The sequence below is a fragment of the Diorhabda sublineata genome, chromosome 5, assembly GCF_026230105.1.
Source record: "Diorhabda sublineata isolate icDioSubl1.1 chromosome 5, icDioSubl1.1, whole genome shotgun sequence".
In the NCBI taxonomy this organism is placed as follows: domain Eukaryota; kingdom Metazoa; phylum Arthropoda; class Insecta; order Coleoptera; family Chrysomelidae; genus Diorhabda; species Diorhabda sublineata.
In genome coordinates, this window is record NC_079478.1 from 4,887,741 (window position 1) to 4,914,438 (window position 26,698).

At 30.7% G+C, this 26,698-nt stretch overlaps 2 protein-coding genes across 4 annotated transcripts in view; one reads left to right on the forward strand and one right to left on the reverse strand.

Moving 5' to 3' along the window:
• The window catches only part of LOC130444203 (E3 ubiquitin-protein ligase HECW2-like), a 164,280-nt gene extending 138,202 nt beyond the window's left edge, over window positions 1-26,078 (forward strand). For all 3 annotated transcript variants that reach the window (XM_056779257.1, XM_056779258.1, XM_056779259.1), the window contains 5 exons: window positions 16,472-16,702; window positions 18,290-18,556; window positions 18,617-18,914; window positions 24,522-24,772; window positions 24,832-26,078. In XM_056779257.1, the coding sequence (XP_056635235.1) occupies window positions 16,472-16,702; window positions 18,290-18,556; window positions 18,617-18,914; window positions 24,522-24,772; window positions 24,832-25,090 (1,306 nt within the window). In that variant the 3' untranslated portion in view covers window positions 25,091-26,078. The remainder of the gene's footprint in view (window positions 1-16,471; window positions 16,703-18,289; window positions 18,557-18,616; window positions 18,915-24,521; window positions 24,773-24,831) is intronic.
• LOC130444204 (dynein axonemal assembly factor 11-like) lies at window positions 18,934-22,945 on the reverse strand. The gene is made up of 2 exons (XM_056779260.1): window positions 21,827-22,945; window positions 18,934-19,611 (listed from the first exon to the last, which is right to left on the reverse strand). The coding sequence occupies exons 1-2, from the start codon at window positions 22,404-22,406 to the stop codon at window positions 19,022-19,024; spliced, it is 1,170 nt and encodes a 389-aa protein (XP_056635238.1). The 5' UTR covers window positions 22,407-22,945; the 3' UTR covers window positions 18,934-19,021.
• Window positions 26,079-26,698: the final 620 nt, after the last annotated feature.

Sequence of the window (26,698 nt, forward strand, 5' to 3'; positions counted from 1 at the left end):
TTGAGCTTTCAAATAATAACATAGGAAAGCTGGAATTATTAGAGATGTGGGAAATATCTAGATAAAAGCCATACCTGATAAATCGTTCTAAGAGTTCATAATAAAATGTTTTCTTAGCATTTTAATTTGACGCATGGTTGATCGCGCGAACTCACAGTTTGGAACTATAAACTTAGATTTTCCTACACAGAATTGAAATATTCACAAATAAGTAAAGATAAATGATAATGTATACAGGATGGCTCTCTTATCTATTATTATTTAGTCAGAAAAGTGACCATATCGACGATATTTTCAATTATTGTCAATTTGCATAAATTCGCCGGAACATAGGAACTTCAATGTAAACACTTCAATCTACGAATGTACTTTCTAGGTATTCTATTCAGTAGAATCGAAATCTATCAGAGAAAAACTGAATTAAAACAATTTGATGAACATGAAAACCGTATTAAACAAAATTTTGTTTTGATTTGCCACAAAGAAAAAAAGCAGTCGGAGATAAATCAGGAATGCTACTGGATCGCAACCCGTGATGAAATAAAGTTATTTTTGAAAGTATTTTTCGAATAATTTCGTCCTCACGTTTATAGGGATAGTGATGAAGTTGTAGAAATAATTTGATTCCATAGAAGTTCTAAATATTTAATTTCTATTAAACTTTAATGTACCCAAAAGGATTTGTGAAATTCATATTAAGATGTTAAATATTTGCAGATATAGACTGTATAAAAGTGTATATACCAATTTTATATATTTTGCGATTTTTTTTAATTAAACCACCAATTACACACTACTAAAGTGTAGTGAATTGGAGTGGAGCAGTTTCGTCTCCATTTTCCATCACCTAATTAACAATTCAATGATAAACTTTATATTGAATATTAATATAATTATCCTATTTTTTCGATTTCCATTTTGATTAGAATAATTTCCACAAGTTATTTTCCAATTGAGCATCAACATGTTCTGGTTACTAATCCACACAAACATTTAACCGACTTCCGACAAGTTTGTTTAACAACAAAACAATAAATAGAAATAAGAGGAAACCACAATGCAAATATCATTATAAAACAAGATTTGTAATTGATTACGACATGAAGAATCACCAATTCTACAATTACTCATAACTTATAATCTTCCATTGGGATGGTCATGATCCATAAATAAAAATAAATATCGGTTTCTTCTGTTCAATTACCTCACGTTATCGTTAGTGTTTATAATTTTACATAGTGGCAACGCTGCTGTCTTTGTTGTTATAGCTGATTCAGTGATTTCGGTATTGAAGATTATTTTGAGGCAACTTGATCGTGTTTTCGGAGATTCAGTCACAGATTACGCATTTTAAAGTGTCGCTTATTTGAATATTGTTATTACGTTTTTCAAAATCTACAATTTTTATGCAAGTTCAGAAGTCTAAAGTCTAAAGCCTATAAGTTAACGTATTTTCAAATTTGCCGCCGAAGCTAAGATCAAAATGGCAGCCTTATTACGTTCTCGCATGCTGACGTTGATTCTCTTCATTATATCTCTGATCTATATATTCACAATATGGTTTGAAATTATTCATATCTATGATATAAATAAGTTTTCGAGACCAATTGAACCAAGATTTATGGCACAAAATTTTTTTAATACATTTCCATTTTTATATAAATTATGAATTGAACTATTATTAGAATCTGTTGATGTGTACTGGTTTTAACCATTTACTTTGGTGTATTAGTCACTACCTTTTATTTTAATTAACGACTATCTTTTATTTTAATCAGGGGAAATTGAACTCTTGTACTCGTTTGTTTAATTACAATTAACTATATTTTCATAAAATTTACATAGAGCGTCCTTTTATCTTTTTTTAATTGGTTTTAATAATGTTTCACCAGTAATTGCAAGGGCATCTTTGACATAATATTTTAATCTATTATTCAATGGTTCAAGTAAAGTGTTTTTTTTTTATTTCTTCTCATAATCCAATACTTTATAAACTCACAAAGAATCTCAAATAAATTTAGGTTTCGCATGTCAGCTCAATGAATATAAATCACCCTGTATGTGTTTATTTTTATTAGAAACGATTCTGCTTTTAGCAAACGATCAAATATGCAACTGAATTAAAAATAAAGAAAATACCCCAACAGTTGTCGTTTAAAGTATATATAGCTCACTTACCATGTGGTAATAACTATATTTAAATAATTCTGTACTGAAATGTGTGAAATATTTATAGCAAAAATTATTATTAAATTTCCAATTGTATTAGCACTTTTATAATAAAACGTTTAGAGGAAATTTTTTAATACTTTAGTTTCTTGGATAATTGCAGTTCGGAGGTCGGGAAAGGTGCGTGGTCATTTTGCAAAAAATCAGTCCTTGAGAAGGCCCCACAAGAAAAATCAGTTGTCAGATCACATAACCGTGCAGGCCACTCGCCATGAACATTAAGGTACTCCCGCACTAAAACGCGTAGTGCGGCGAAACTCCATCCTGCATGAAATTACGGATTTTCGCGAGTGTTCGATCGTTGTCCATTTGCCCACGTAAATCTTCGAGCATTTCTAGATAACTTTGGCCCGTCACGTAACTCTTAAAAATGTACGGACCTACGAGACTTTCTGCATGGATACCTGCTCGCACACAATCCAGGCAGGTTTAATTCTTCTTCAATGAACACGTGAGGATTCTGGTGGTTGCAGTACACGCAGTTATGCCGATTGACCGGTTCAGCATGAAGGTTGCTTCATCCGACCACAAAATAGAAATGCTGGAAATGCGGATCATGACTGAATTCGAGGTGCCACTCGGAAAATTTCAATCTACGATCAAAACCATCCTCGAAAATGCATTCGTTTCAGCATTCGTTGTAAAGAACGACCCGAGGGTCGCAGTTCAGATTGGTCCGGCTGCTCAACAAACGCTAGCGCTATTATTTCCATATTTTCGTTATACGGGTCGTCCAGAACACGGCGCGTCGGCAATAGAGCCCTTATTTCAGAATTTCTGCTACGTATTCCATACTGTTGAACAATTTGGTAGCGGCGAGTTCGGAAATGTTGTTGAAATTCGGTAAACATAGTTTCGTAATCGGCGTTCGTACGTAAACTCTTTTTTTGAAGCGTGAACCTTGCATCAATTATTCATTCTGGCAATGCGTCTACTTAACCAACCGTTATTTGCAGAAAAGACATTTACTTGCCAATAACACATTTCATATTTATATAAAACGTTTTAAAACATATATAGAATAATATTTGGATGGTCCATCCTCTACCTATTGGATTTTTTGATAACCATTTTTCATAGATCATAAGTTTCTTCATTGTACACTTTACTATCTTTTTCTTCAATGTAATAATTTTTTCATGTTCTACTGAATATAATAACGTTAATTTTATAATAATTAATACAATTATTCACATATTTAGTTTAGCTCTCATCATTATTAGCAAATCGCGATGAAATTATCTAAAATTACCGACTTTCCTATATATTTAGAATCAATCCTGTATAAACAATTATTAATTAATCACAATTATATTACTCATCTTCGTTTTGAACAGTTTAATTTGTTGTTTATTTTTAAATTCCTCGCAAGATGCTCCATTGAAATTACTAATATTTCTTTACTATATGTTCTCATTAAATCCTCGTTTTGCTTGCCAAGGAACGCCCATACCTCGTTCTAGTTAATAATACACTCAACTTACTTTTTTTTTCGAAATTAATCTACCTACATTAAGCCTTAAGCAACGAATGGGTTCGGATTACAGATTTGCGACGCCACGGGTCAAAAAATTTATCTATAAATGTTTCTAATTCCAATATGATGTATAAGGAACTATACGGGGTTTCAATCAATTCAAACACAAACTACCTATAAAAAATAGTCGCGAAATCGATAAAACAGAAGAAAGTCCACGGATAACAACTTTTTTCAATGATGTTTCAAAATGACTTTTCTCGAGTAATAATTTATTCTGCAAATCTTAATGATTAGATAGTATACACATAATCCGTTTTCAATTTCGATCCTAGCCACAGATTTTCAAACTTTAAGCATCATTTATACACTATCCAGTGGCATCTTATTGTTATTGCTTTCAGTCAAGCTTGGTTGTTGAACGAATGGACTATGATATTGTTTATATTAAATGAAAAATCTAACGTGAGTATTTGCAAAAAACTAATAATCCCAAGTTGGACATTTGGGAACATTTGTAGAACCTACTGTATGACTTTCACTCGGTTTAATGCAGGATCTTGAGGTATTCGTGAGAAAGATTATTATAGAATAATCGTCATCAGCACTAAATAGCTCCAAGTGGAACAAAAGGCACCTGACGGCAGCTGTCGTAAAAGTGTTTTTGGGTAGTTCTGTAGCCTCTTTCCACCTTAACTTTATCTGTTCTTTCCAAATAATAAGATTTGTCGAGGTCTCTGTTTCAGATTTATAAATAAAAACTAGTCACTCAGGACTCAATGAGGAAGATGAAGTAGATGAGATTTTTATCATAAAAACTGCTCAGGTGGTAAACCTTTGCATTACTTGATGCCAAAAAACTTTTTTCCTGATGAACTTCATCATGATACTGCTTGTAATGATTTTATTAAACTTACTTTGGCCTTTTTGGTGTTGATTCATCTCGAGGAACCCGTTGCTTTGACTGTTCTTTGATTTCTAGTGTATTGTAGCTGTTCCACCATTATAAAATTGCAAAAAATTTGTCCATATTGCAGTTGAATAACACCAAACACTAAATTGTCGCATGATTTCGTTTATGGTCGATTGTAAGCAAATGTGGTATTCATCCTGGAAAGTTTAAAGCCATGAATTTGTCTAAATATAATCTATACTAATTTGAACTTTGTTCTCATCTCACCACAACTGCGGATCTCTTCTCCTTCATCTTTTCTCAAATTTCCCAAATGTGGAATTCGGTTTAAAACTCGATAAATTTCGTTAAAACTTTGTTTTCCTCGTCAATGTTTCTCACTCTATCATTAAATGTGGCACTTATTTTTACTATTTATATGTATTATATCGGATTTTTCGGTATTTTTGTTTACTCCCTGAATACTCTTCGTTTATTTTTTGGAGCCGTCCAACCTTGGCATCTATTTTCTCAACTTCTGCGTCTCAATCATTTCTTCAACGATTTTTTCATTAGATCTTTCTAGTTTTTAGTACAAATAAATGCTGATAATACCGGAAATGATATTGGGATTGTCATCCAGTCGTTTTTCTTTCACGATTCTATATTTACTTAGTTCGTGTTATTCGGTCCAGCTGCAGCTGCTTGAATCTAAAGTAGCGGGAAATTCAAAACTATACATATTTACTAACCCGCGCTCTCATTTCCATGTAAGCTATTTCAATAAACTGACTTTTTATCTAACAAAGGAAGTACTATTTAACGAGTAAAAAATACACTTTCTAACAAGTTGTGTACACTATTTTTCCTACGACCACGTAAAAAATTCTTCATAAAAACGTATTTTTTAAATAAGCAAGTCAATTAAACAATATCACACATGTGTTGAAAAGTTGAAAAATCCTACAAAATATTTTTTATTTTGTAATAGTATTTTGCATTCAACTGCTTTATACATTACCCAGTAATAGTAATAACATAATTTTTTTACGTTTAAATTATCTTGTAGACACTAGTATGTATTTGAACACAACAAAACATTTTCATTGTAAACACTAATATAACCTCAAAAAATCATATTGTCTACTTCTTCAGTTTTCTTAAATTTGATCATTTGCTTTTCGGCACCCAGCCAAATTCATATTGTATTCGCGTATTCCCTCTATCGTTCGAGACCATATATTAAAAAAAGAAGCATTTCAATACATTTGTTTTGTTATTTTTTAGTTCCTGGGTAAAATAAGCTACATTCTTAGGTAAAAATGAGTGTACAATCTATTATTTTCATAAGTGGTCGTAGGAAAAGAAAATTTCAACAGAAGTACTCATAATTACTTTCAAATTTCGATATCCCCCTTTAAAAATTTGAAATTAAAGATTCTTACTGACAGTTTGTTAAATTTAAGAATTATTCTTAATCTTTCTATATCATAATGTAATTTGTTTTCAATATAAACTACTTAACTATAAATTGCTGGTAGATTGTTAGATATAACACATTACTCACGAAATATTTCGAAATAAAATAGAAAATTATCTTTGATATTAATAGCGTTATAAAGATAGATTGGTTTTAAAGACATAGTATTTGTGAAATTGCAAACGATTTAATTAAAATAATTTTGTGATCGCCGTTTTCTAATAGCCTCTCATTTCCAACTGCTAATTTCAGGTAAGAAATTGTTTTCTCTAAGCATCAGAGATATCCAATAGAGTTTTTTTTATTATAGATGCATCATAATATAATTTAGTAATAACAAAGCAAATTTATCATTCAGTATTATTCATATATAAAATAATCGTTTGACTCGTTTCCTTATCATTCTCGGGTCGACGTCCGCAACGAGTTTTCCTCAAAATTCTTTTATTTCATTTATGTTGCAACTATAAGGTTAGTATTTGGGTTAAATAACCGTTTCTCTATTATTGTTGAAAAAATTATTATTTTTGGTATAATGCACTACAAGGAAAGCTAACGCAATCAGACTTCAAATCCAAGAGAGCACCACATATTCTTGCTTACTTCGAATTATTACTCTGTTTCCGGTTTTATCTATTTGTAGAAATTATTTGTGAAATTTATTCACAAAAAATGCGATTCGATATATCCTATAAAGACATCAATTTCATCAATATAAATTTGAACAAAAAATCTTTATAAATACGGTAATGTGCAACCATAGACAATTGAGCGCAATTATGTGTCACAAAAAAGATTAAACGGCCATTTTGAGTACGAGTTAGTTCGAATCAAATACTATTTTTGTCAGAAATATCGAAAAATTGTGCTACATCTATATACGTAGTGGATATTTTGAATCGAGTAAAATATTTCCAGAAATGCTTTGAGTAAGATCAATTTAAACTAACTAAAACCGCATGCATGGTAATGTAATAATAATTTTATTACAATGGAAGCTTTTCGTTCTTTCCTATCTATTTTCTATTACATACATCATATTTCTCCATTGTCTTATTGTCTTATTTTGAGCTTTTCCATTTCCCAAACTAATTTTTTATATTCTCACATTAATCTATATCTACCTCCCTAGCTTCTACTAACCACTTTTATTATATATTTTTTGAATGCTCAATTTTTCCACAACTACCTCCTTACTGAATATTTTCTATCGTTTTTTATTCACACTGTTACGAAATCATGCACACGTGTATTACTTGGAGGTGCTCAACAGAAGACAGCGGAATGAACATTTAGGGAATTTCGAGAAATCGAATTTTCGAGAAAATACCTACCATATAAATATATAAAACAAGATTATCGGAGGGTCTACGGAGTTGAATAGTTTATTTAGAGCCACAAACGAAAATTTGAATCGTGAACAGTGATTAATGAATAGTACATTTGAATTACAAATTAGTCTTATAGTAGTGAAGTATGTAAATAAATTAGCACTTAAAGAAAATATTCAGTGTATTTAAATGTTTTGTTTTCATCCTAATTTTATCTGAAACGGCTTAGAAGAAAATATCTAATTCTATTAGAATTTTATCTTATAAATTGTTTAATGACCCGAACGTAGTGAATTTGACTTGGATTTTAGCGCTTTTACGTCCTTCGATTCCACTAGAATGTTCAAATATTTCAATTTTTAAATTCATAATGTTTACTATGTTTCAACAATATTTTTATTAAATTTAAAATTATTGTCTTTCGATATTTTGAAATAATTACGTCCTGTACAACTACGAAAAACATCCCTTTTAGGTATTCAGTTTTCCACGCCGTCATCCTCTTCAGTATCACTCAATTTTCAGTTTATCGACAGCTTCTCCATTTCGTATTTTCCACTTCCAGTTCTCTAAATATTTTTAATTGCTTTGTTTTGTGGCACTTCAATTTGCTTTTATGAATATTTATACAATTTGAGATAACATTATTGGAATAGGAAGAGAGATTAGATAAAAATATGTCAACCACTTAATGATTATTACAAGTAAATAAATAAAACGTATTAAACGATTTTTGTCATTGTTTTGATTTAATCTTTTGAGGCAACGTCCGAATAAACATGCTTTCAGACATACTAATTAGTAATTTACTAAGGGACAAACGATAAACTACCTACTGAAATTAATTAAATTAATCTTTCACCTACCACAATAATAAATGTAATCTCCACGTCATGAATGAAACACAATGAATATTTTCGGATGAATTCGTGATGAAATTGTTAATGTTGATGCAGTAATAGTAGTAAATAGTATGTTTAATATGATGAAATTTGATCCAAATTATCATTATTTCGAAAAATTCCAAAAAAGTAAGATCCGCTGACCTGTTTCAATCTCATTGGATCTCTTCAGAACGGTGTAATATCCTATCGTTAAAATTCTAATCTGAATTGATGATAACACCAATCAGTGCTGTTATTTAGTGTATTTAAACGAGTAGACGGTCTCTAGCGCCATTAGTATTCAAAAGCTGATAGTATGAAATAAAATTTCAATCATTGAAGCTTTAGAATGAGACAATAAGAAATTCAAAGCGATTGCGAGCCATTAAAGACTTCGATATCATAAATGTTTTAATTAGAACGTTTCGATCTAATTTAATAACTACATAAATAGCTATCGACTTTTTAGAAATTTCTTATGGTAAATTATCAAATAATTTTAATGAATATGAAATTAATATAAGGATAGTTATTTCAATTTTTATGAAATAAAACAACAAAAACACTCACATAGAAACAAAACACCAAAATAGAAAGTACAGAAGGAGATGTCTAAGAAAATTAAAGAATAAATCAAGATATGACAAAATAAAAATTGACATTATAAGAAAATATTTCAACTTCAATCAATTCGAAACAAAATCAAAGAAGGACAGTTAAGATGATTTGATTTGACCATATCATGAGAATGGAAGAACGATTAATTCGGCAGATATATGAAGCACAAACTTACACAAAAAAGAAAGGGAGACCGAAGAGGAGCTGGGCAGAAGAAACAGAGGAATAAGAAGAAGGATATAGAATGAAAGTAACAGGAAAGGATAGAGGTGAAAAGAAGCCCGTGGTTACTTACTCCAACAAGTTTTACACTTGAAAAGGCATGAGGATTGAGTAAGTAGTAAGTAATTTCCAATTATAAGAGGGAAATCCAATACAAGCCAATGATAATTCTAAAAAAATGTTATACATAAACACAGCAATCTGAACAAAATTCAAAGTAATTTTACAAATTTCAATATAAGTGTTGTCAATGTCAAATTATATCTTGATAATAATCGAAATTAGATCTGGAAAAAATACGACCAAGTAAACTAAAACGATGATCACAAAAACATATACAAAAATTTATTAAATATATATATATATATATATATATATATATTTATTTATATATATATATATATATATTAGCGACGTAAGCAGAAAGTATTTCACTGAAAAATCTGTCCTTGGGTCACTTGTGACGCGGTAGCAAATTGGTGGGTCGTTTACCAAATGTTTCGCATCCGGTACGGTTTCTCCGGATACCTCTATTTATAGTTTAACTTACCTCTAATGAAAGTATCATAAAATATCTGAACCTATAAAAATCTTTTCAAAAATTGGTGCAAACAAACTGTAAAAGTATAAGAGAATAAATAGTTGCCGACTTTTACTTTCAACCCTTCTTAGAAATTGCATATTGTCAGTTTACCCCATAGACCGTAATAACCGTTAAGTTTTGGTAATTTATAATTCTGTCGTCAAAATATTCTTCCAATTCACAAAAGAAAATATATATTTCAATGGTCATTCCATAAAAAAATTTAATGATGACTAGACCTGCTTTTTCAATAAAATATCCAACTAGTGGTGTAGCCAGTTTTTCTATTTAGACTTTCAAATTATAACGAATGTTTTTGAGTCTTTTCTATTAAATGTGCTCAGAAATTATCCATCTAATGGTATCAAAAAATGGTATGAAAAAAACGGAGTTCATAATTTGCGATTTAAGTCGACGTCGGAGAAAACACATAATAGTTAATGAGCGAACGGTTGGTTTAATCGTTTTAATAGTGGAGATTTGACGATCGTTAGAAAAGTAAGCAGTACCAGTACCAGCTCTCGTTGATTATCTGAATCCATTAGACCAATTAAAGGTACCATTCAAAATCGTGGTAAGATCTATAAAAGTTGTGGACCAGTGCCACACGAATTAACCGAGACTTCGTGTAAAGATGTATAAACAGTTTCTTGTCCTGTCGTTTTATTAGATGCATTGTTACTTGCGATGAAAGATGGCTTTGACTAAACCACCTGAACATGGAAAATCAGTGGTTAGACAACAGATAATTATCTAAACCCATCGCGAAGAGAGATCGATTCGAGCGGAAAATCTGTTTGTGTATCTGGTGAAATTATAAAGTTTTGTGTAGTTCGAAATCATTTCAAATACTCGAGCTCTCAATGCTGAGGTATATACTAGATAGTTTATGCGAATGTACGAGATTTTGTCGGGGAAATATCCAGGTTCAATAAGATCGGAGAACTTGGTGGTATTGAATTCTACCATACACAGTATTTAGTCCTGACATTGCCCCATCAGATTCTTTTCAATCCACGGGAGATGTTGTACGATTATTTATTCGGAATTTCGGTATTCGGTTTTCTATTTATTAGTTTTCGGTAGTTATAGCTTACTAAACCATTTCTTATCTGATATGTGGAAAGCGCAAATCTAGGCTAGTAACCAATTTTCGTAAACGTGTAGCCGTGTAGTTTAGTATGCAACGATGTAGTGAAATTATCCTTCTTCGAACTGTAGCATAGGCAATAATTCTCCAATACTGACATTTTACGTTAATCGATTTCTACGAACTGGTTGAGCAATGTATCTATCTGCCCTTTTTGAGATAACATCTTGCTACGATTTCTTTTTCTTCAAACACTTTCGAATGATATTCGACGAATAGCAATCTTTTGACATTAGATTGAGAGGTTTAACGGTTTGTTTTTTTAAATAATGGCCATGAAAATTGTTTATTTTAGTGAGAATGTGATGTATCGATACAAGTAGATTTTTACTAATGAAGCTAAAAATACCAAGCGGGTGCAAGACTTTTGAAAGTGTGTGTTTGTTGATACAACTATCATTTTTCGCTGTTTTACTGGAAAGACGTATAAGAAATTGTTTATCCCCAGTCGATTTTTCTCGTATAACGCCTTGACTACATTCATTATTAAATAAATTTCCCATAATTATCACAATTTATAGATTTTTATGTAATTCTTAATTTAATCATGAGAATTAGCTTTATTGTGTTTCATAGTAGAATCTTGAAATAACTAATTTGTAGTTTTTTTAGCAAAAAAAAATGTGAAAACGTACTTGACCCAAAACATGTGATGTACCTTAACTTTGATTGATAGTATATAAAAATAAAAACAATTTCTACAATGTTTCAAAAAGTTTCTCCGAAAACAGTAACCGTGAAAGCATTTTAGATGTTCTTCTAAGAAGCTACACATATTTTTAATACCAGGGATCAGATTTATATGTTCATAAACAGAAATAATCTATTAAGATTATTTGAATTGAAATATAAGTCAATATTTTTAGTATTCTTCAAATATGTTTGTTTTGTAATAGTATTATCAATCATTCAACTTTAATGACAACGCGATAATATCAATCATGATAACAAGTTTAACACTTTTAAGTAGACAATACAGAATAATATAATAGGCTAATTATTTTTATTTTTAATTTTAAATATACAAAAATAACGAAATAAACATGTTTATTTGTATAAGACTGATTCCATAATTTTAAATAAATATGCCATTAAATGAATCATTATTATATGTTCTCATTTTCAAGACGTATTTTGATAAGAAATGATTTAAATTCTACGCTAAAGGCCGCATTCAATTATTTCCCAAGCAATCCTCAAAGTTGTTGTGAGACAAATTGGACTCTTCATATCTTTAGATTATCCTGAAAAATGAATGAAATGAAATAGACGACACTTTTTTGACAAAATTGTTTTCTTTGTTGTTGCAAACTACAGGATGGGCAAAAACTTTTGCCGCTAGTGTAGGTGTACTGCAGCTTCTTTTTTCTCACATATTCAACACTCTTCAGTTTCTACTACACCTAATTTCATCAGGGGCTTTTTAAAATGGCAATATTCTTTAAAAAAGCTGAAGAGGCCAGATTTTCGTTTGTAATGTATTGACTTTTTGGACTTTCATTTTTGTTCGATCAGAAAACCGTATTAAAAAGGCTTCTAGTCTATTTTCCAACACAGCTTCGAATTGATAAAGTGGTGGCTTCGCTCTTTGGTAGCTGCGATCTTCCACCATAGCATTGTACCCTCGCTCAAACTCTCGATTTACCCTACGCTCAATAATGGTCATCTTAAGGCTCGAACTATTATATTTTTGTACCAGTTAAGTGAGAACAAGGGTAGATTATACCAAAACTACTAAGCTCGGTATAACATAAATGCGCACAGCAATGGTCGGCGCTTTGATGTTACCAAGTGTTAATTTTTTTCTTTGAGCGGAGCTGTTGTTCTATTCTATGTTCAGAGCGATAGTTGACGCTTCCTATGATAGAAAAACACAAACAATCCCGTTGATCTACAATATCGAGTGAATTTAAGAAAATAATATCTAATAATTGCTTCACCCAATTTGAAATTGATCTACGTATTTTTAAATCACGTTCAAGTTCATTATAAAAACTTTCCTCTGTGTATATTAATATTACCTAGGTGTATTCAAAAGGGAACACGTTTAAACGAAAACGTTGACCTAAATATTTTTTTCGCAAGAATTTGTTTTAAATCTTTATTTTAAATATTTATATTAAGCTAAATTTAGATTAATGATTCTGTAAATTGTACATAAGAAATTAAACATTAGTTGAATAATGCGACTCTTTGTTTATAAGTTGGATCTCACAATTTGTATACCTGTAAATTTAGAAATTGAACGATTTATATGAGATAAACTTGAACTGGTTTTTCAAAAAAAAATTTGCATTCAAATCCAGTGATGTTTAAAAATCCAAAGTTAATGTCAGGATATTCTAAAACTTCTTAAAATAATCAAAAACATTTTTGATCTTTTTGGATAATCGTTGAACAGCGACAAGTTTATCGGACCTTTTGGGAAATGTGTTATTGCTCTAAATTTATGAGAAAAGTTATTATCAAATTAGAGACTTAATATACAGAACAAATAGAAATTCACAACTGCGTGATTATTTTAATTAATATACACCTCGTATAAATTGATCGCATCGTATTAAAATCTGCTTTTATATATGCGAATGAAGTCTTGTGGTTACGATCGATAATTTTTTTATAATTGAAGTGCCCCTCAATGTATATCCGGTTCTCAGTGTTTTAATTATTGCAACATAAGGGTTGACCGGTGTTCGAAGGTTGGTGTAATAAAAGAATGGTGTTTCTTTAAACGGAAGTTACAATAATTAATAAAACATTTAAAACGAATTCTCAAACTAATTTTAATTGTTGATTGATTCAAGGGTTTGAACATAATTAAGATATATTCGTAATTATTACAATATCACTTTAATTTAGATTATATCTATTTTTATTAACGTAATTATATTCATATTTGACTACTAATAGACTTGAGCAGGTGCCGAAAGTTGCTAACTATCAACCATAACTAAATTATGTTTTCAAACCTTTGATATACGAGGATGTCGATGATATCCCAGAAGTACCTAAATAATTTTGTAAATATAACCTACAAAATCTACTTTGAGATAACGTTGAGTGTTACTTATTGTGAATTTGTAAGAATTTTTGCAAGTAATTATAAATTGTCCATTATCACAAAATTCTAATAGACAATAGAATCATAATGGGAAACGTTGTCCGAGTGGACGTAAAATGAAAAGTAACTCAAGCAGTAAGTACGCCGAAGTCATTATCTTTCTTTAAACCTACAGTATGCAAAACATTTATTTTTAAATATATTTTTTATTAAACATTTACAAATTCATACATTTAAAATTGATATAAAGCGCTTTATTCAAAATTTACACTCATGCGATTGTAGCGCCTCCCTAACGTAAAAGATTTGATGGACACTTTCTGTAGTACAGAAGCTGAATTGTTCCGAAGTTTCATATCCATGGATATAACATGTGTCCATCACTTCACTATGGGAATAAAAGAACTATCAAATCAATGGGCTGAAAAGGGAGAACCGGCTTCAAAGGCCGTTCCATCTGTGGGCAAGATCATGGCGTCGGTTTTTTGGGATGCGCGTGGGATAATTTTCATTGACAATCTTGAAAAAGCAAAAACTATTCTACCAAACTCTTTATTGTTAAAAATCCGTTTCTAGTTTCACGTAATAATCTGGATGTCTTATGAGATATTGTTTTTCTTTTTGATCTGATCACTTTTTGTTGTCAAATTTGCTCGAAATTCGCTGCGGTTATTAGATTGAATTCCTTGAAGACATTCCTCAGTGCAAGAGGTTCAGGACACGATTGAGTGGAACCGCGGTTAATGAAGCATATTTGTCTATCCAGATTCTAATTTGCTTGGTCTTAAATGAATTAATTTTCCTTTGTTGAAGTGAAATAATGATTCAGATAATATATGAATCACGTTGCTTAACGAGCTGCCCAGATAGAGATAAAAAATGAATCATATTTATATTCGTGAATTTTTTTTTTAAATAACTTATATGCATATCTATAAAAGGTGTAAATTACGATATTTTTTGTACCGTCGAACTTTCCGCGGGACTAATTACTTGTGTAAAGTTGCGCAATAGTATGATTTAATGTAAAGCAATATTTTCATAACATAATGGCCATAAATATATAAAGAATTTTAGAAATAAAAATCAATTTTTATGAGACTATAATTTAACAAACTAAAAATGAACTTAGTGCGATACATTGTAGGTAATTAGATTAATAGACTAGGGTAGAAGCTTTTACAAATGATAAAAAGTGAAAAAAATAATAATAGTAGAATGAAAACACTCGTAAAGGGAGGAGAATATAAATATAAAAATGAGAGGAAAAATAATTTACGAGCAATCTGAGTTCAGGAAGAGTTTTTCTGGGCAAAACTACAGTTCCTATTGTAGGTAATGAACTTTGGTATCAACACTTTTTTCACATAACCTCAAAATTTATGTGAAAAATTCCAAAACTAAGGCTTTTAATGTCTTAGAAAAAAAAACCTTTTTTTTTCAAGAATTTTGGTGCAACTTACCTTTTTATGTTCCAAATACACTGTAATTAATTTGATTTGTATTATTTATTTTTTAACCGTATTTTCATTTAATATCAGCTTTTTTGACAAAATAGTGAGTTTTTTGGGCTTTGAAATCTCTAGTTTTTGGTGGTGTAAAAATATGACCATCACTATGGTAAATTTTCTCAAAAAAAGTAAAAAAAATTCGCATCTGTAATCTTTTAATCATTATGTACAACTTTTTGATATTTTTAAAATTACTTAGGTTTATCAAAGTGATATAGAATCTCACGTTTTTCGTGTAATAAAAGGGTCAAATTTTAATAAATAACTTCGTAAAGTAGAGATTTCAACGAACAAAAATCTCACCGACTTTTTTTAAATATTAATATTTTGCAAAAAACTACTAGACCTTTTTTGTAGATCTTTTCAAAACAAATATTTTTTATTTGACCCTTTTTTTCGTATCTCTCTTGGTTTAAGAGTTATAGCTTTATAAACAATTAAATTGTTTATACCAAATTACTAGACCAGATTTGGGCTCGACACCCTCGGAAAATCGATTCTACACTTCCCCCTTAGCTGCCGTAGTAATATGTCAACTACATATTCAACGTTTCGATTTTGTTCTACTCACATCATTTGCATTCGAGGTTTTTTGATAGTTGAGCTCATTAATTTCAGTTTTAGTTTGTTAGAATTTCGGTATCTAGGGTATTGGTTGCGAGATTTCGTCATGCTTGAGTTTAGCTTGTTAATGAAAAAATCCTGTTAATTGTATTTAAATTTATACTGTAGAAGAAAAATAAAACTTTTCGTTCCCCTTTTTGAACTTTGAAAGATATTACATCGATAAAAAGAGTTATTCGAATATATAACACGCCGTTTGGTAAACAGTTGATATTATCATAAATATTTGTAACAGTACCTTGAAAATTTATTTAGAATCATCACTGTTGCTATATATATACTTAAACGTAGTGTATTTTCAGTTGTATCAACATTTCAACAATGTTATATGTTATACGTAGTTATTATCGGTAATATTCTTTTTTGCAACGTATTATTCTTTAATATATTATTATTTTGTTTGTTCCAGCCTCTTTGAACAGGAGATAATGTCGTATGTCCCGGCGATGACTGTAGAAAATCGCACCAGTTCGTCTACTAGAAGTCCCAGGGGATCTCCGCAACCGTCTCCTATAGCATCTCCGGGACTTAGTAGACACAGGGTTACAGCTCCTCATAAGAGAGACTTCGAAGCTAAACTTCGGAACTTTTATAGAAAATTGGAAAGCAAAGGATATGGGCAAGGTCCTGGAAAATTTAAGTAAGTCTTTTTTTAACAAAAAAGTTACCGATTTCTCCGTCAATTCACTTTTGATTTTATTATATGTACGTTTTGGAGAAAAATTGAAATATTTTGAACATTTTATTATGAATATGTATTTTTCTACCTACTTAAAAAAAATCTTTGAGATTTTGTATTCATTTAAATAGCATTCATTTGAGACCATGGATTAAAAACAAATGAATGTTGCACATTTCTGGGCCTCCTTGGCATTCCTAATCACCTGATTAAAGTCCTTGTTCCTTAATCCTCTTCACAAGATAGTTTTGATACACTTGGTGATATTTAAATATAACAGATAACAGATCAGCTGGTGGCTATTCTAGTATCGAAACTTCAGAAGTACTCAAGGAGATGATGAACAATTTTCAGCCAGAGCTTTTACAACGAAATCATTTTTATGGAGACAATTATGAATCATGATACTGTTCGCGTAAAAACATATAGTTTCATTAATTTTTATATACGAGGAGTGGTTATTAAATAACGAGACTGGTGATGTAAAACATCTTATTTATTTTTTATCACTTCCAATACATACCCTTCCTTTATCCCTACATCGCTCCATGCGATCCATTGTACGAAACAGTGCAGGAGGTATTTTTCTGACAGGTCCTTCAGGACACGCGCCTTTTCTGTTTTCATTAGTTTTCAATCGCATTCAAAGTAATAATAACTTTGTTCGCGGTAGATATCCTGAACATGTTATGTCACCAGCTTCATGCGCAGTTTGAAATTGTGCGTTCGCGGTGCTTTAAAACATGTTCAAGATTTAAAATCCTGTGTTTGTGGGGCATAGAACGTGTTCTGAATACGTCCGAGGTATTCTCGAACATGGGTAAAGATTTTCAATCTGGCGCAAATGAATTTGTCATTTTTGTGATATTTACCACGAAATAACCTTTAACCTATGTGATTTTCTAAGTAATTGTATTTAAAAAACGTAGTAGTTGACTTTATACTCACAAATATCAAGAGTAAACCTTCGGCTAGTTAAATTATCTACCACAAACGAAACTAAACACACTTTTCACAAGTAAGTTTTGCTGCACACATTCTTTGTCAAATTATAGATTCAGCAATCGCACAAAAACTTAGCCGAGGGTTAGATCGACCTTGTTCGATATTTCCATAAGTTTCTGACATGAAGGCGTGGTCCGAACGTGATTCATCTTCTCAGTCATCCAGAAAACGCTCAAAAACAGTCACGTCCATACACTTTCTTCAATAAATTATAAGTTTGAGTTGCATTTTTTCCAAAATTCATGTGAAATTTCAAAACAATCCGTTGATCTATTTTTACGTCGATCATTCAACATAAAAACAGCCCCTATACAAACGAAGGCCGCGGCTACACTGGTTTGTTTACAGACACGGTAGACATCGCATGTAGGCTTCAGGTTAAACAAATGACACTCGTCAATATTTGGCGCATTCGTATTTTTTCTGTAACAGCACTAGTCTTGTCACTTAATAGCCGTACCTCGTATATTAAGCAAACAGAAAAATGAGTCAAAAATCTATTTCAACTATTTTGCAGTTAACATTTTTTTTTTATTTTCACAGGCTACACATTAGAAGGGATCATCTTCTTGAAGACGCCTTCAGGAGAATAATGTCTGCCAATAAAAAAGAACTGCAAAAAGGAAAACTTTGCGTAGTATGGGATAACGAAGAAGGACTCGACTATGGAGGACCTTCTCGAGAATTCTTCTTTCTACTTTCTAGGGAACTCTTCAATCCCTACTATGGTCTTTTTGAATATTCCGCCAACGACACTTATACTGTTCAAATATCACCAATGTCTGCGTTTGTTGATAATTACCACGATTGGTGAGTAGGTTAATAGATTGGATGATTTACTTATAACTAAAGATTTCGTTTTTATTACAGGTTTAGATTTAGCGGTCGTGTTTTGGGTCTAGCTCTGGTTCATCAATATCTCTTAGACGCTTTTTTCACTCGCCCGTTTTATAAAGCTTTATTGCGATTACCCGTAGCTTTATCTGATTTAGAGAGTCTCGATTTTGAGTTTCACCAAAGTCTTCAATGGATAAAAGAACACGACGTATCGATGCAAGGAGAACTGGAACTTACTTTTGCCGTAACTGAAGAAGTATTCGGACAAGTTCTGGAAAGGGAATTGAAACCTGGTGGAAGAAATGTACCTGTTACTGAGAAAAACAAAAAAGTAAGTCCACAACCGTATTTTCCACAAATTTTATTTAGATATTTCGAATATTTCTTAACGACTTACTGTTTCATTTTTTTTTCATTTTTATATTGATAACAGAAAAATTACGCATACTCCAACGGTGGAATTTCAGGGTTGCTATACAAATCTTTAACTCGATTACTTCTTTCAACGATTTTACTAAAATCCATGTCGTCTTTGATCCCTTCAACTTCCAGATACTTGGTGCTAGTTTTTTCAATTTTTTCTTCCTTATTCGCACATTCGGGCTCCTTATAGTTTGCTTTTAATAAATTTAAAACCAAATGTCCGGTAGTTTGAGATCTCTGAGCTACGCTCCTCTCAACCAGTACTTCTTCAGGGAAAACAATTTGAAACACTTTATCTTTAATCGTAATTTTAACGTAAATTGGTTGTAGATCTACATCTATCAAATTGCTATCTAAAAATTTATAAACCGCAATATCTAAAACGAATTGTTTGGGGTTATCATTTTTAAAAGTGAAATCCAGTTTGGCTTGGTTTACATTTAAAGGTCTTCCATCTTTTGTAAAAAGTCTCACAGATGATTTTGGAATATTTTCACTGATATCTGTTGGAGGTCTGTCTTTATTACGTTGCCTTTGTGATATTTCTACTCTTGTTTCGGGACAGTTCTCACTAGACATCTTCCAAAAATCGTCATTAGAAATACCTACAAACAAATATTTTTTTAATAAAAACATTGAATTTGTGTAGTATTTTTCACAATCTAAGAAAGTGCCGCTACTATCAGAATCTATATAAAATTCGGTAAGACCCAAATATCTTTTGGCGAATACGGTTGGATGCATTATCCTTCACGATACAGCTATTCGGTGGTGTATTCTAAGCCGGAATCCGAAAGATTCTTGGCTGCTAAAAGCATCAGACATTCTGGTATCCATCCTTCTTCTGACCCCGAGTTTTTGCAAGCTCTGAGACTCCATTATAATTTGTCTTATGAATAAAAACCCCTAATAGACGTAGAGTACGTCATAAAGTTGTAGTGAAACAATTAATCTCACCATCAGTTTCCTGGAACAGTCTCCATGAAAGTGTCAATAACGTTGGCACTTTTTGGTCTGCATACATTCCATTCGCATTTTGGCCTCAATGGGCAAACATATGCGCTGTTTGGTATACAGTTTAAAAGACACTAGCAAAATTCATAATATACACTTTTTCATGGCTCGAAATGAACTGACACAGACAAAGGAGTTGGGACCATACTTAATCCGACCCCGTTAAGGTCCGGTATAAATATAAGAGTAAAGTCTATTCTATTGTATCTCATATATTAAATGGAGGTTAGATTGTGTTTTCAGATTGTGAAAAATTCTATAAAATATAAAAATATTGACAAAGAATCTGTAGAGGATTGATTATGATTGTTGTAGTTCATTAAAATGACTGTTATGCTTGTTTTATAGACAAATTTTTGTTACCTAACTCAATATATATATATATATATATATATATATATATATATATATATATATATATATATATATATATATATAGTTCTATGGTACCTGTTTTGCTTGAAATAGGGCTCTAATTGTATATTTTCAAGGTAAATTATTTAAAAATAATGGAACAATGCAGAAAAAATTGTAATGTTAAAATTTCAAAAGATTGTGAATTAAAACTTATGTAATAGTGATATAATTCCTTAATTAACAATAATAAACGAAAGATATTGCTATTTATTGATAAAATTGAACATAAGAAAGTGAAAAATATATATTTCCAAAGAAAAGATGGTAAACAAACATGATTCATTAAAAATATTACTTACAAAATGTTTATTTTAATTCAATATTGTTGATATCCAACAGACAGACACCTTGTAATTCGTTTCAAATATTTATGGGGATAAATGCATTACGTCAATGGTAAATTTATGGTAAAAAAGGCACAAGTAACAGAAATGATTGACCAATTTACTACCAACAAAATTATTTGTGCTCATTTTGACCTTTTGATTTCTATTTATAATAGCAAAGTGATACAATTTAAAAAAAAGACAAATACCAAATTAACTTTTACATTAACCTTGATTCATTTGTGGAACGTTGCCTTTATAAGGTTGCAATTCTAGAATGTACAATGTGTGAGATCAAAAATTGTTAAAAAGGATTCCACTGTAATTTTAATCATCTTGTTAATGAAGTTATGTAATATAGTGTAAATACAAAGGTGTTACTGAAAAAATTAACTGCATATTTTCAAGGTTTCTCATATTAGTTTTTTTAATCGATTGTTTTAACAAAACTTTTGACTATTTTTAGAAAATAGAATACTAATACTATCGATTCTGTAGTACATCTAATTGTTTTCTCAAATATCTTTTGTGAAATATTATCAATTCCGAATATTTCTAATTAATAATAGTAAAGGTAAAAAGATTATTTGATTTGACTAGGTCTCACACGTTAATAAAAAATGTTTGTTTTTATCTATGTGCAAGAAAATGTTGATTACTTGGAATTGAACCTTAAAAAATAATGAGCAAAGGTTACACAGTATATAAGCTATTGTCTTCTACTAATTTATGGAAATTGAATGGACAGCGCAATGTTTGTAGAAGAGTTGAAAAAAAAACAGTTTACGTTAATGTTTTTGAAAATTACGCTCAATATTTTCAAAAATAATTCTGTATCTATATGAAGTTACAGATTTAGGAAACTAGTTTAACAATTATATTTTAAGGAATACTATTTCTTGAACGAGTAACCTACAATCCGATCAATATTTCTTTTTGTACTTGCTTCACACATTAATATAATTTTTATATTCCTATATGAAATATATTATCATCTTTTCTATGAGAAGTTTAATTCGAGTCAATTTTTTGAAAAATTAGATTATAACTGTAAAAGTAGTACCTGAATAATCTATTTTGGACATTCTTTCTTTCTGCTCTTGTCTCCATTTAAAATACTTGTTTTGGGCTTCCTTTATGCGTTTTTCAGTTTTGTCGATAATTTGTTGAGCTTTAATTCTTTCACTTGTAGTAATTTCTATCGAATCAAGTTTTTGTAACTGAGGCAACTTTGCCACTACGTAATTTCTGTAACCATCATAATCACAACACGGATTTCCCGTTAGATATAATTCTTTTAAATGTAAATTGGGTTTCAAAGTACATACACTTTCTAGATCTCCTATGAAATTTAATGTTAAATCCAATTTTTCTAAAGACTCGCATCTTTCCAAATTCTCGATTTTTTCGATGTTATTAATAGCTAAATTCAAATACTGCAACTTTTTCAACTTGTTCAAATTTTCTATTTTAGGTATGAGATTAGCTTGCAGATATAAAATTTGTAAATCTTTACACCAGTTGTTAAGGTGCTCTATTTTTTCCACATCTTCTTGATGCAAAGACAATTCTTCTAAAGTTCCAATTATACATTCGTTATGTTCCGCTTTTTTTCTTACCAAATCTTCAGTTATTCTAACCATAGTTTATTCTCAAATCAAAATTCACTTGAATTGACGTTGTTATGTCGATATATTTGTCTCCATGCAACGCGTTCTAATATCTCATAAAATCTAAAGGGGAGTTTACATCATCAAGTTGACTGTCACAAACATTTATATAATTTTATCTCTGCGTTGTTTTCTCTGCGAACCAACTGAGCACGATTGAACAGAACTGCATTAAACCAGGAGAAACATTGTGTAAATTTCACCATAAAAAAGATTATTTGTATCAACCTTGAAACTCGTACTTACCAGGACTTTTTAAAAAGAAGAATTCTGTCATTACATGTTTTGTGCGTGATTATAAGGATACATCTTCAGCATTTGTGCAATATTTCTCATGCTCTGCTCCCATTATTCATAGCGTGATGTTATAATTAAGTCTATAGTTTTAATCAACACTAAAATTCTCCAATAATTTCTCCATTATTTTCAAGTAAAACCAGAATCAATCACTATTCGATGCTGCATATGCCACAGTGTGTTTTTGTTTGCAAAAATTTATATTGGCTGTGATCGTGATGTAGGTAAATTTTGATACATATACTTACATAATAAAACTTCTTCTTTTATCAGAAAAGTCCCAGAAAATGTAATTATAAATAGTTCAGAATTATATAGAGCAAATAATTATTTAATAATTTCCCTTTCAATTACAGTAATTGTACAACTTTGAATATTAATGTGCACAATAAAAAAAAGACAAATTAGCACAATTAATTTGACTTTATATTTATTTATATGAATAGGTAATAATAGTCTTTGCTGTTTATCGTTTAATAAATAGAAACTTTTACTTATTGATATTCTTTAATATTTAGTAATATTTAGAGGTGGTGGTAGTACTCACACTATTTGTAAGTTTAGCGCAAGTTTCAACTTGATTACTTCTTTCTGTGCTCTTTTTGTGTATTTATTTCCTTTTTATTTTTCTACATGATGTATTGTTTCTAATTATTTCTCATCTCATTATTGCAAAACCTTAAATTTTAACCGCTTTCTATTCGTATCATTTTTTCTGTCAATATTTTTTTACAAACAACTTTCATTAACAATTATAATATCAATTCACATTCTTTGAGTTAATTTGTTCGCACTTGCTGAGGTACATTTCTAATGCAATTTGCCAGCGAAATGCGAAGAGGCACGCACTTCGATGTAAAATTAGCCTATTTGTAATGAACGTTGCCAATGACGTAGCAAACAGGTGCTTGCACCTTTGTACCATCTTTTTTATGAGGTTAAGTTTAATTGGCCCGTCTTTTGATTTAATATAGATGCAAATATAAATTATGGATTTCTCGTCCAGTGTGTATCTAAATCTGTGTTACAAAGAGAACAGGGTTCAAATGCACGAAATGCAAAATATTGGAGCTTGCAACCTCCGTGGACCGTATTATACCTAACATGTGTGCTGTGTCCACTTCACATTAGAAATGTACCCTCAGATAATTTAACACATTTATTCATGAGGTTTGGCCAATTCAGTCTTTTTTTTTGTTTCTTGGGCTTCACAATTCCTCTAATAGTGGATTTGTTTGAGTTTCTTTGATTTTATTATATTTGATGATCTTCTATTGGATAAGTTCTTGTACTGTGGGAACCCCTAGGCGTTATTTGATACATACCATGAAGTATCTAGTAGTTGACGGAGTATTTTCGATTGAGATCTCTGGATGGTATTTATGTCAGAATTTGATTCTTAACTCCACATTTCAATTGCATATGTCCATATAGATTTGATGACAGACTTATATATAAGGATTCTATTTTTTCTTGCTTTTATGTCAAGTTGTTTTCTTTTTTTGTAATGTGATGTTTCCATTCAATTTTTTTATCTAGGTGGCTCTCAATGTAACTTTACATATCGTGGTGATTGATATTCTCTCATTTACTTTAATTCTTCATTAAATAACCATTCTTATAAATCGTTTAGATGGTCCTGAATATTCTTTGATACTGATTATGGTTCTTGATTAATAAGTTTCGATTGGAAGAGTTTATTTAACGTTGTATATAAATTTAATAATTCTTTATTCTTTACTTTATTCTTGATTTTTTATTTATCCTTATTGAATGAAACTTTTTTTAAAGGAATACTTAGAAAGAATAGTTCGATGGCGATTAGAACGTGGTGTTTCTGAACAAACCGAGTCTCTAGTGCGAGGCTTTTATGAAGTTGTAGATCCTAGATTAGTCAGTGTATTCGATGCTAGGGAACTAGAATTAGTGATTGCTGGAACAGCTGAAATCGATTTAATGGATTGGAGGCACAACACAGAGTATCGTGGAGGATATCACGATCAACATCCTGTTGTTATATGGTTTTGGCAAGCCATAGAAAGGTATTGATCTAATAATATACATCATATATATAAAATTAAGTAATATTTTCTTTTTTTAGGTTCACTAATGAACAAAGACTTCGGCTTCTTCAGTTTGTAACGGGTACGTCGAGCATCCCCTTTGAAGGTTTCTCAGCGCTAAGAGGATCAATAGGTCCTCGAAAATTCTGTATAGAAAAATGGGGTAAACCAAACAGTCTTCCAAGAGCACATACATGCTTTAATAGATTAGATTTACCTCCGTATCCAACTTCTGAAGTGCTATATGAAAAATTGTTGCTAGCTGTAGAAGAGACTAATACTTTTGGAATAGAATGAAGAGGCATTGTGTGTTTAAGCAGTACTAGAGTAATTATTGGTCGAAATGTTACTTGCATTACTTTTAGAACATGTTTAAAATACTTCACATCTACAAATACATAGTGATTATATGAAATTTGATTTATTCACTATCGCAACACTAATATTCACAATTACACTGTCTGATGTTCAACTTTGATGTCTGAAGACGATGAGCTAGTTATCGAAACGTACATCAGATAATGTAATTATGAGTTAGTAATCTGAAGGATTCTAATTTTTTTCCTCAAAAAATGATTACCTTGTATTTTCAAAATTGTAAAAAGTATTTTATTTCATTGATAAAGTTTTGTAAGTGTAACAGTCTGTTAGTACCTTAAGTGCGATTTTTTTATTTCATTGGAAATATGCTTTGGGATATAATAAATATTTCCGAATGAGTTAATATTTAAGTTATTTGGAAAATTTTGGTTCCTGTGCTTTTAGAGCCAGTACTAAGTTATCAACATAGTTATGTCTAGTAAAAATTGATATAAATAAAACCTCAAATCATTGATACCGATTTGTCAATTTAAAATTATCAAAAGACGTAACGTTGTTTGATTCAAATTTATTTAAAGGAAGAATTACTTACCAAATAATAATTTTAAATATATTTTGTACATAGCTAATTATTGTGTATAGCTATAATTTATTTCGTTTTTACAATTTTTTTAATGTTAGATATTCAGTCATAATTTATTAACAAATGTCAGATCTTTGGAAGTGAAATTATTGTAACAGTCTACCTCACAATGGATTGATACATTTCTTCTTCTTCTGTCTTCCATAATATGTCAAACGCCTGTTCCTTCTTCGATATCTTTACTCATCCTGGCTCTAGATTGTCTTTCGTGGTCAACCTCTACTTTGTGTTCCAATTGGAGATTAATATGCATAGATAGAAAAAGAGGAGGTCCAGTCCTTTTTAACCACTTTTGAATTTGCAATTAGAGGCGCTTATGAACACGTAAATTTTTAAAATGTTATAGTTGTCTCTGCGAATTGCTACTAACTTGTTTTGACGCGATGGTAAGTCGAATTCATTTACTTTTTTTCATAAATATTCTGATAATTTATTTTGATATAGTATCTTGAAAGTTTTATTTTTCTTTAAATCAATTTGTTCAGCTGCTTATACAATTTATTCATCAACATCGCTAGCGCTAAAACCTTACAAGGGGGCCTCTGCTTTTTCTAGCCTCGAACACCATCCTTTCCGGTCTCTTGCAAGGACCATTAAGTTTGTTGCACGAATTTTTGTAGCATCTTCATAGACTCTATTGCCTATTAGTATGGCTTTTTTGTGAGCATGTTGTTGTCGATGTGTGCTACATGTACTACCCATCTAAGCCTACCAATCTTATTATTATTATGTCTCTGCTTCCTGATCCTCTGTATAAGTTGTAGATGTCAAAGTTATATCTACGATATTTTCTTGGACAACCCCGTAAATTTTTCTCGGTACCTTCCCCTCGAAGGTCGATAGTTACGTCTCATCCATTTTTGTTAAGGTCCTGGTTTCTGAGCTATAGATTAAAACTAAAACGTCTTATTGATTTTGATCTATATATTTCTTGAAAACCT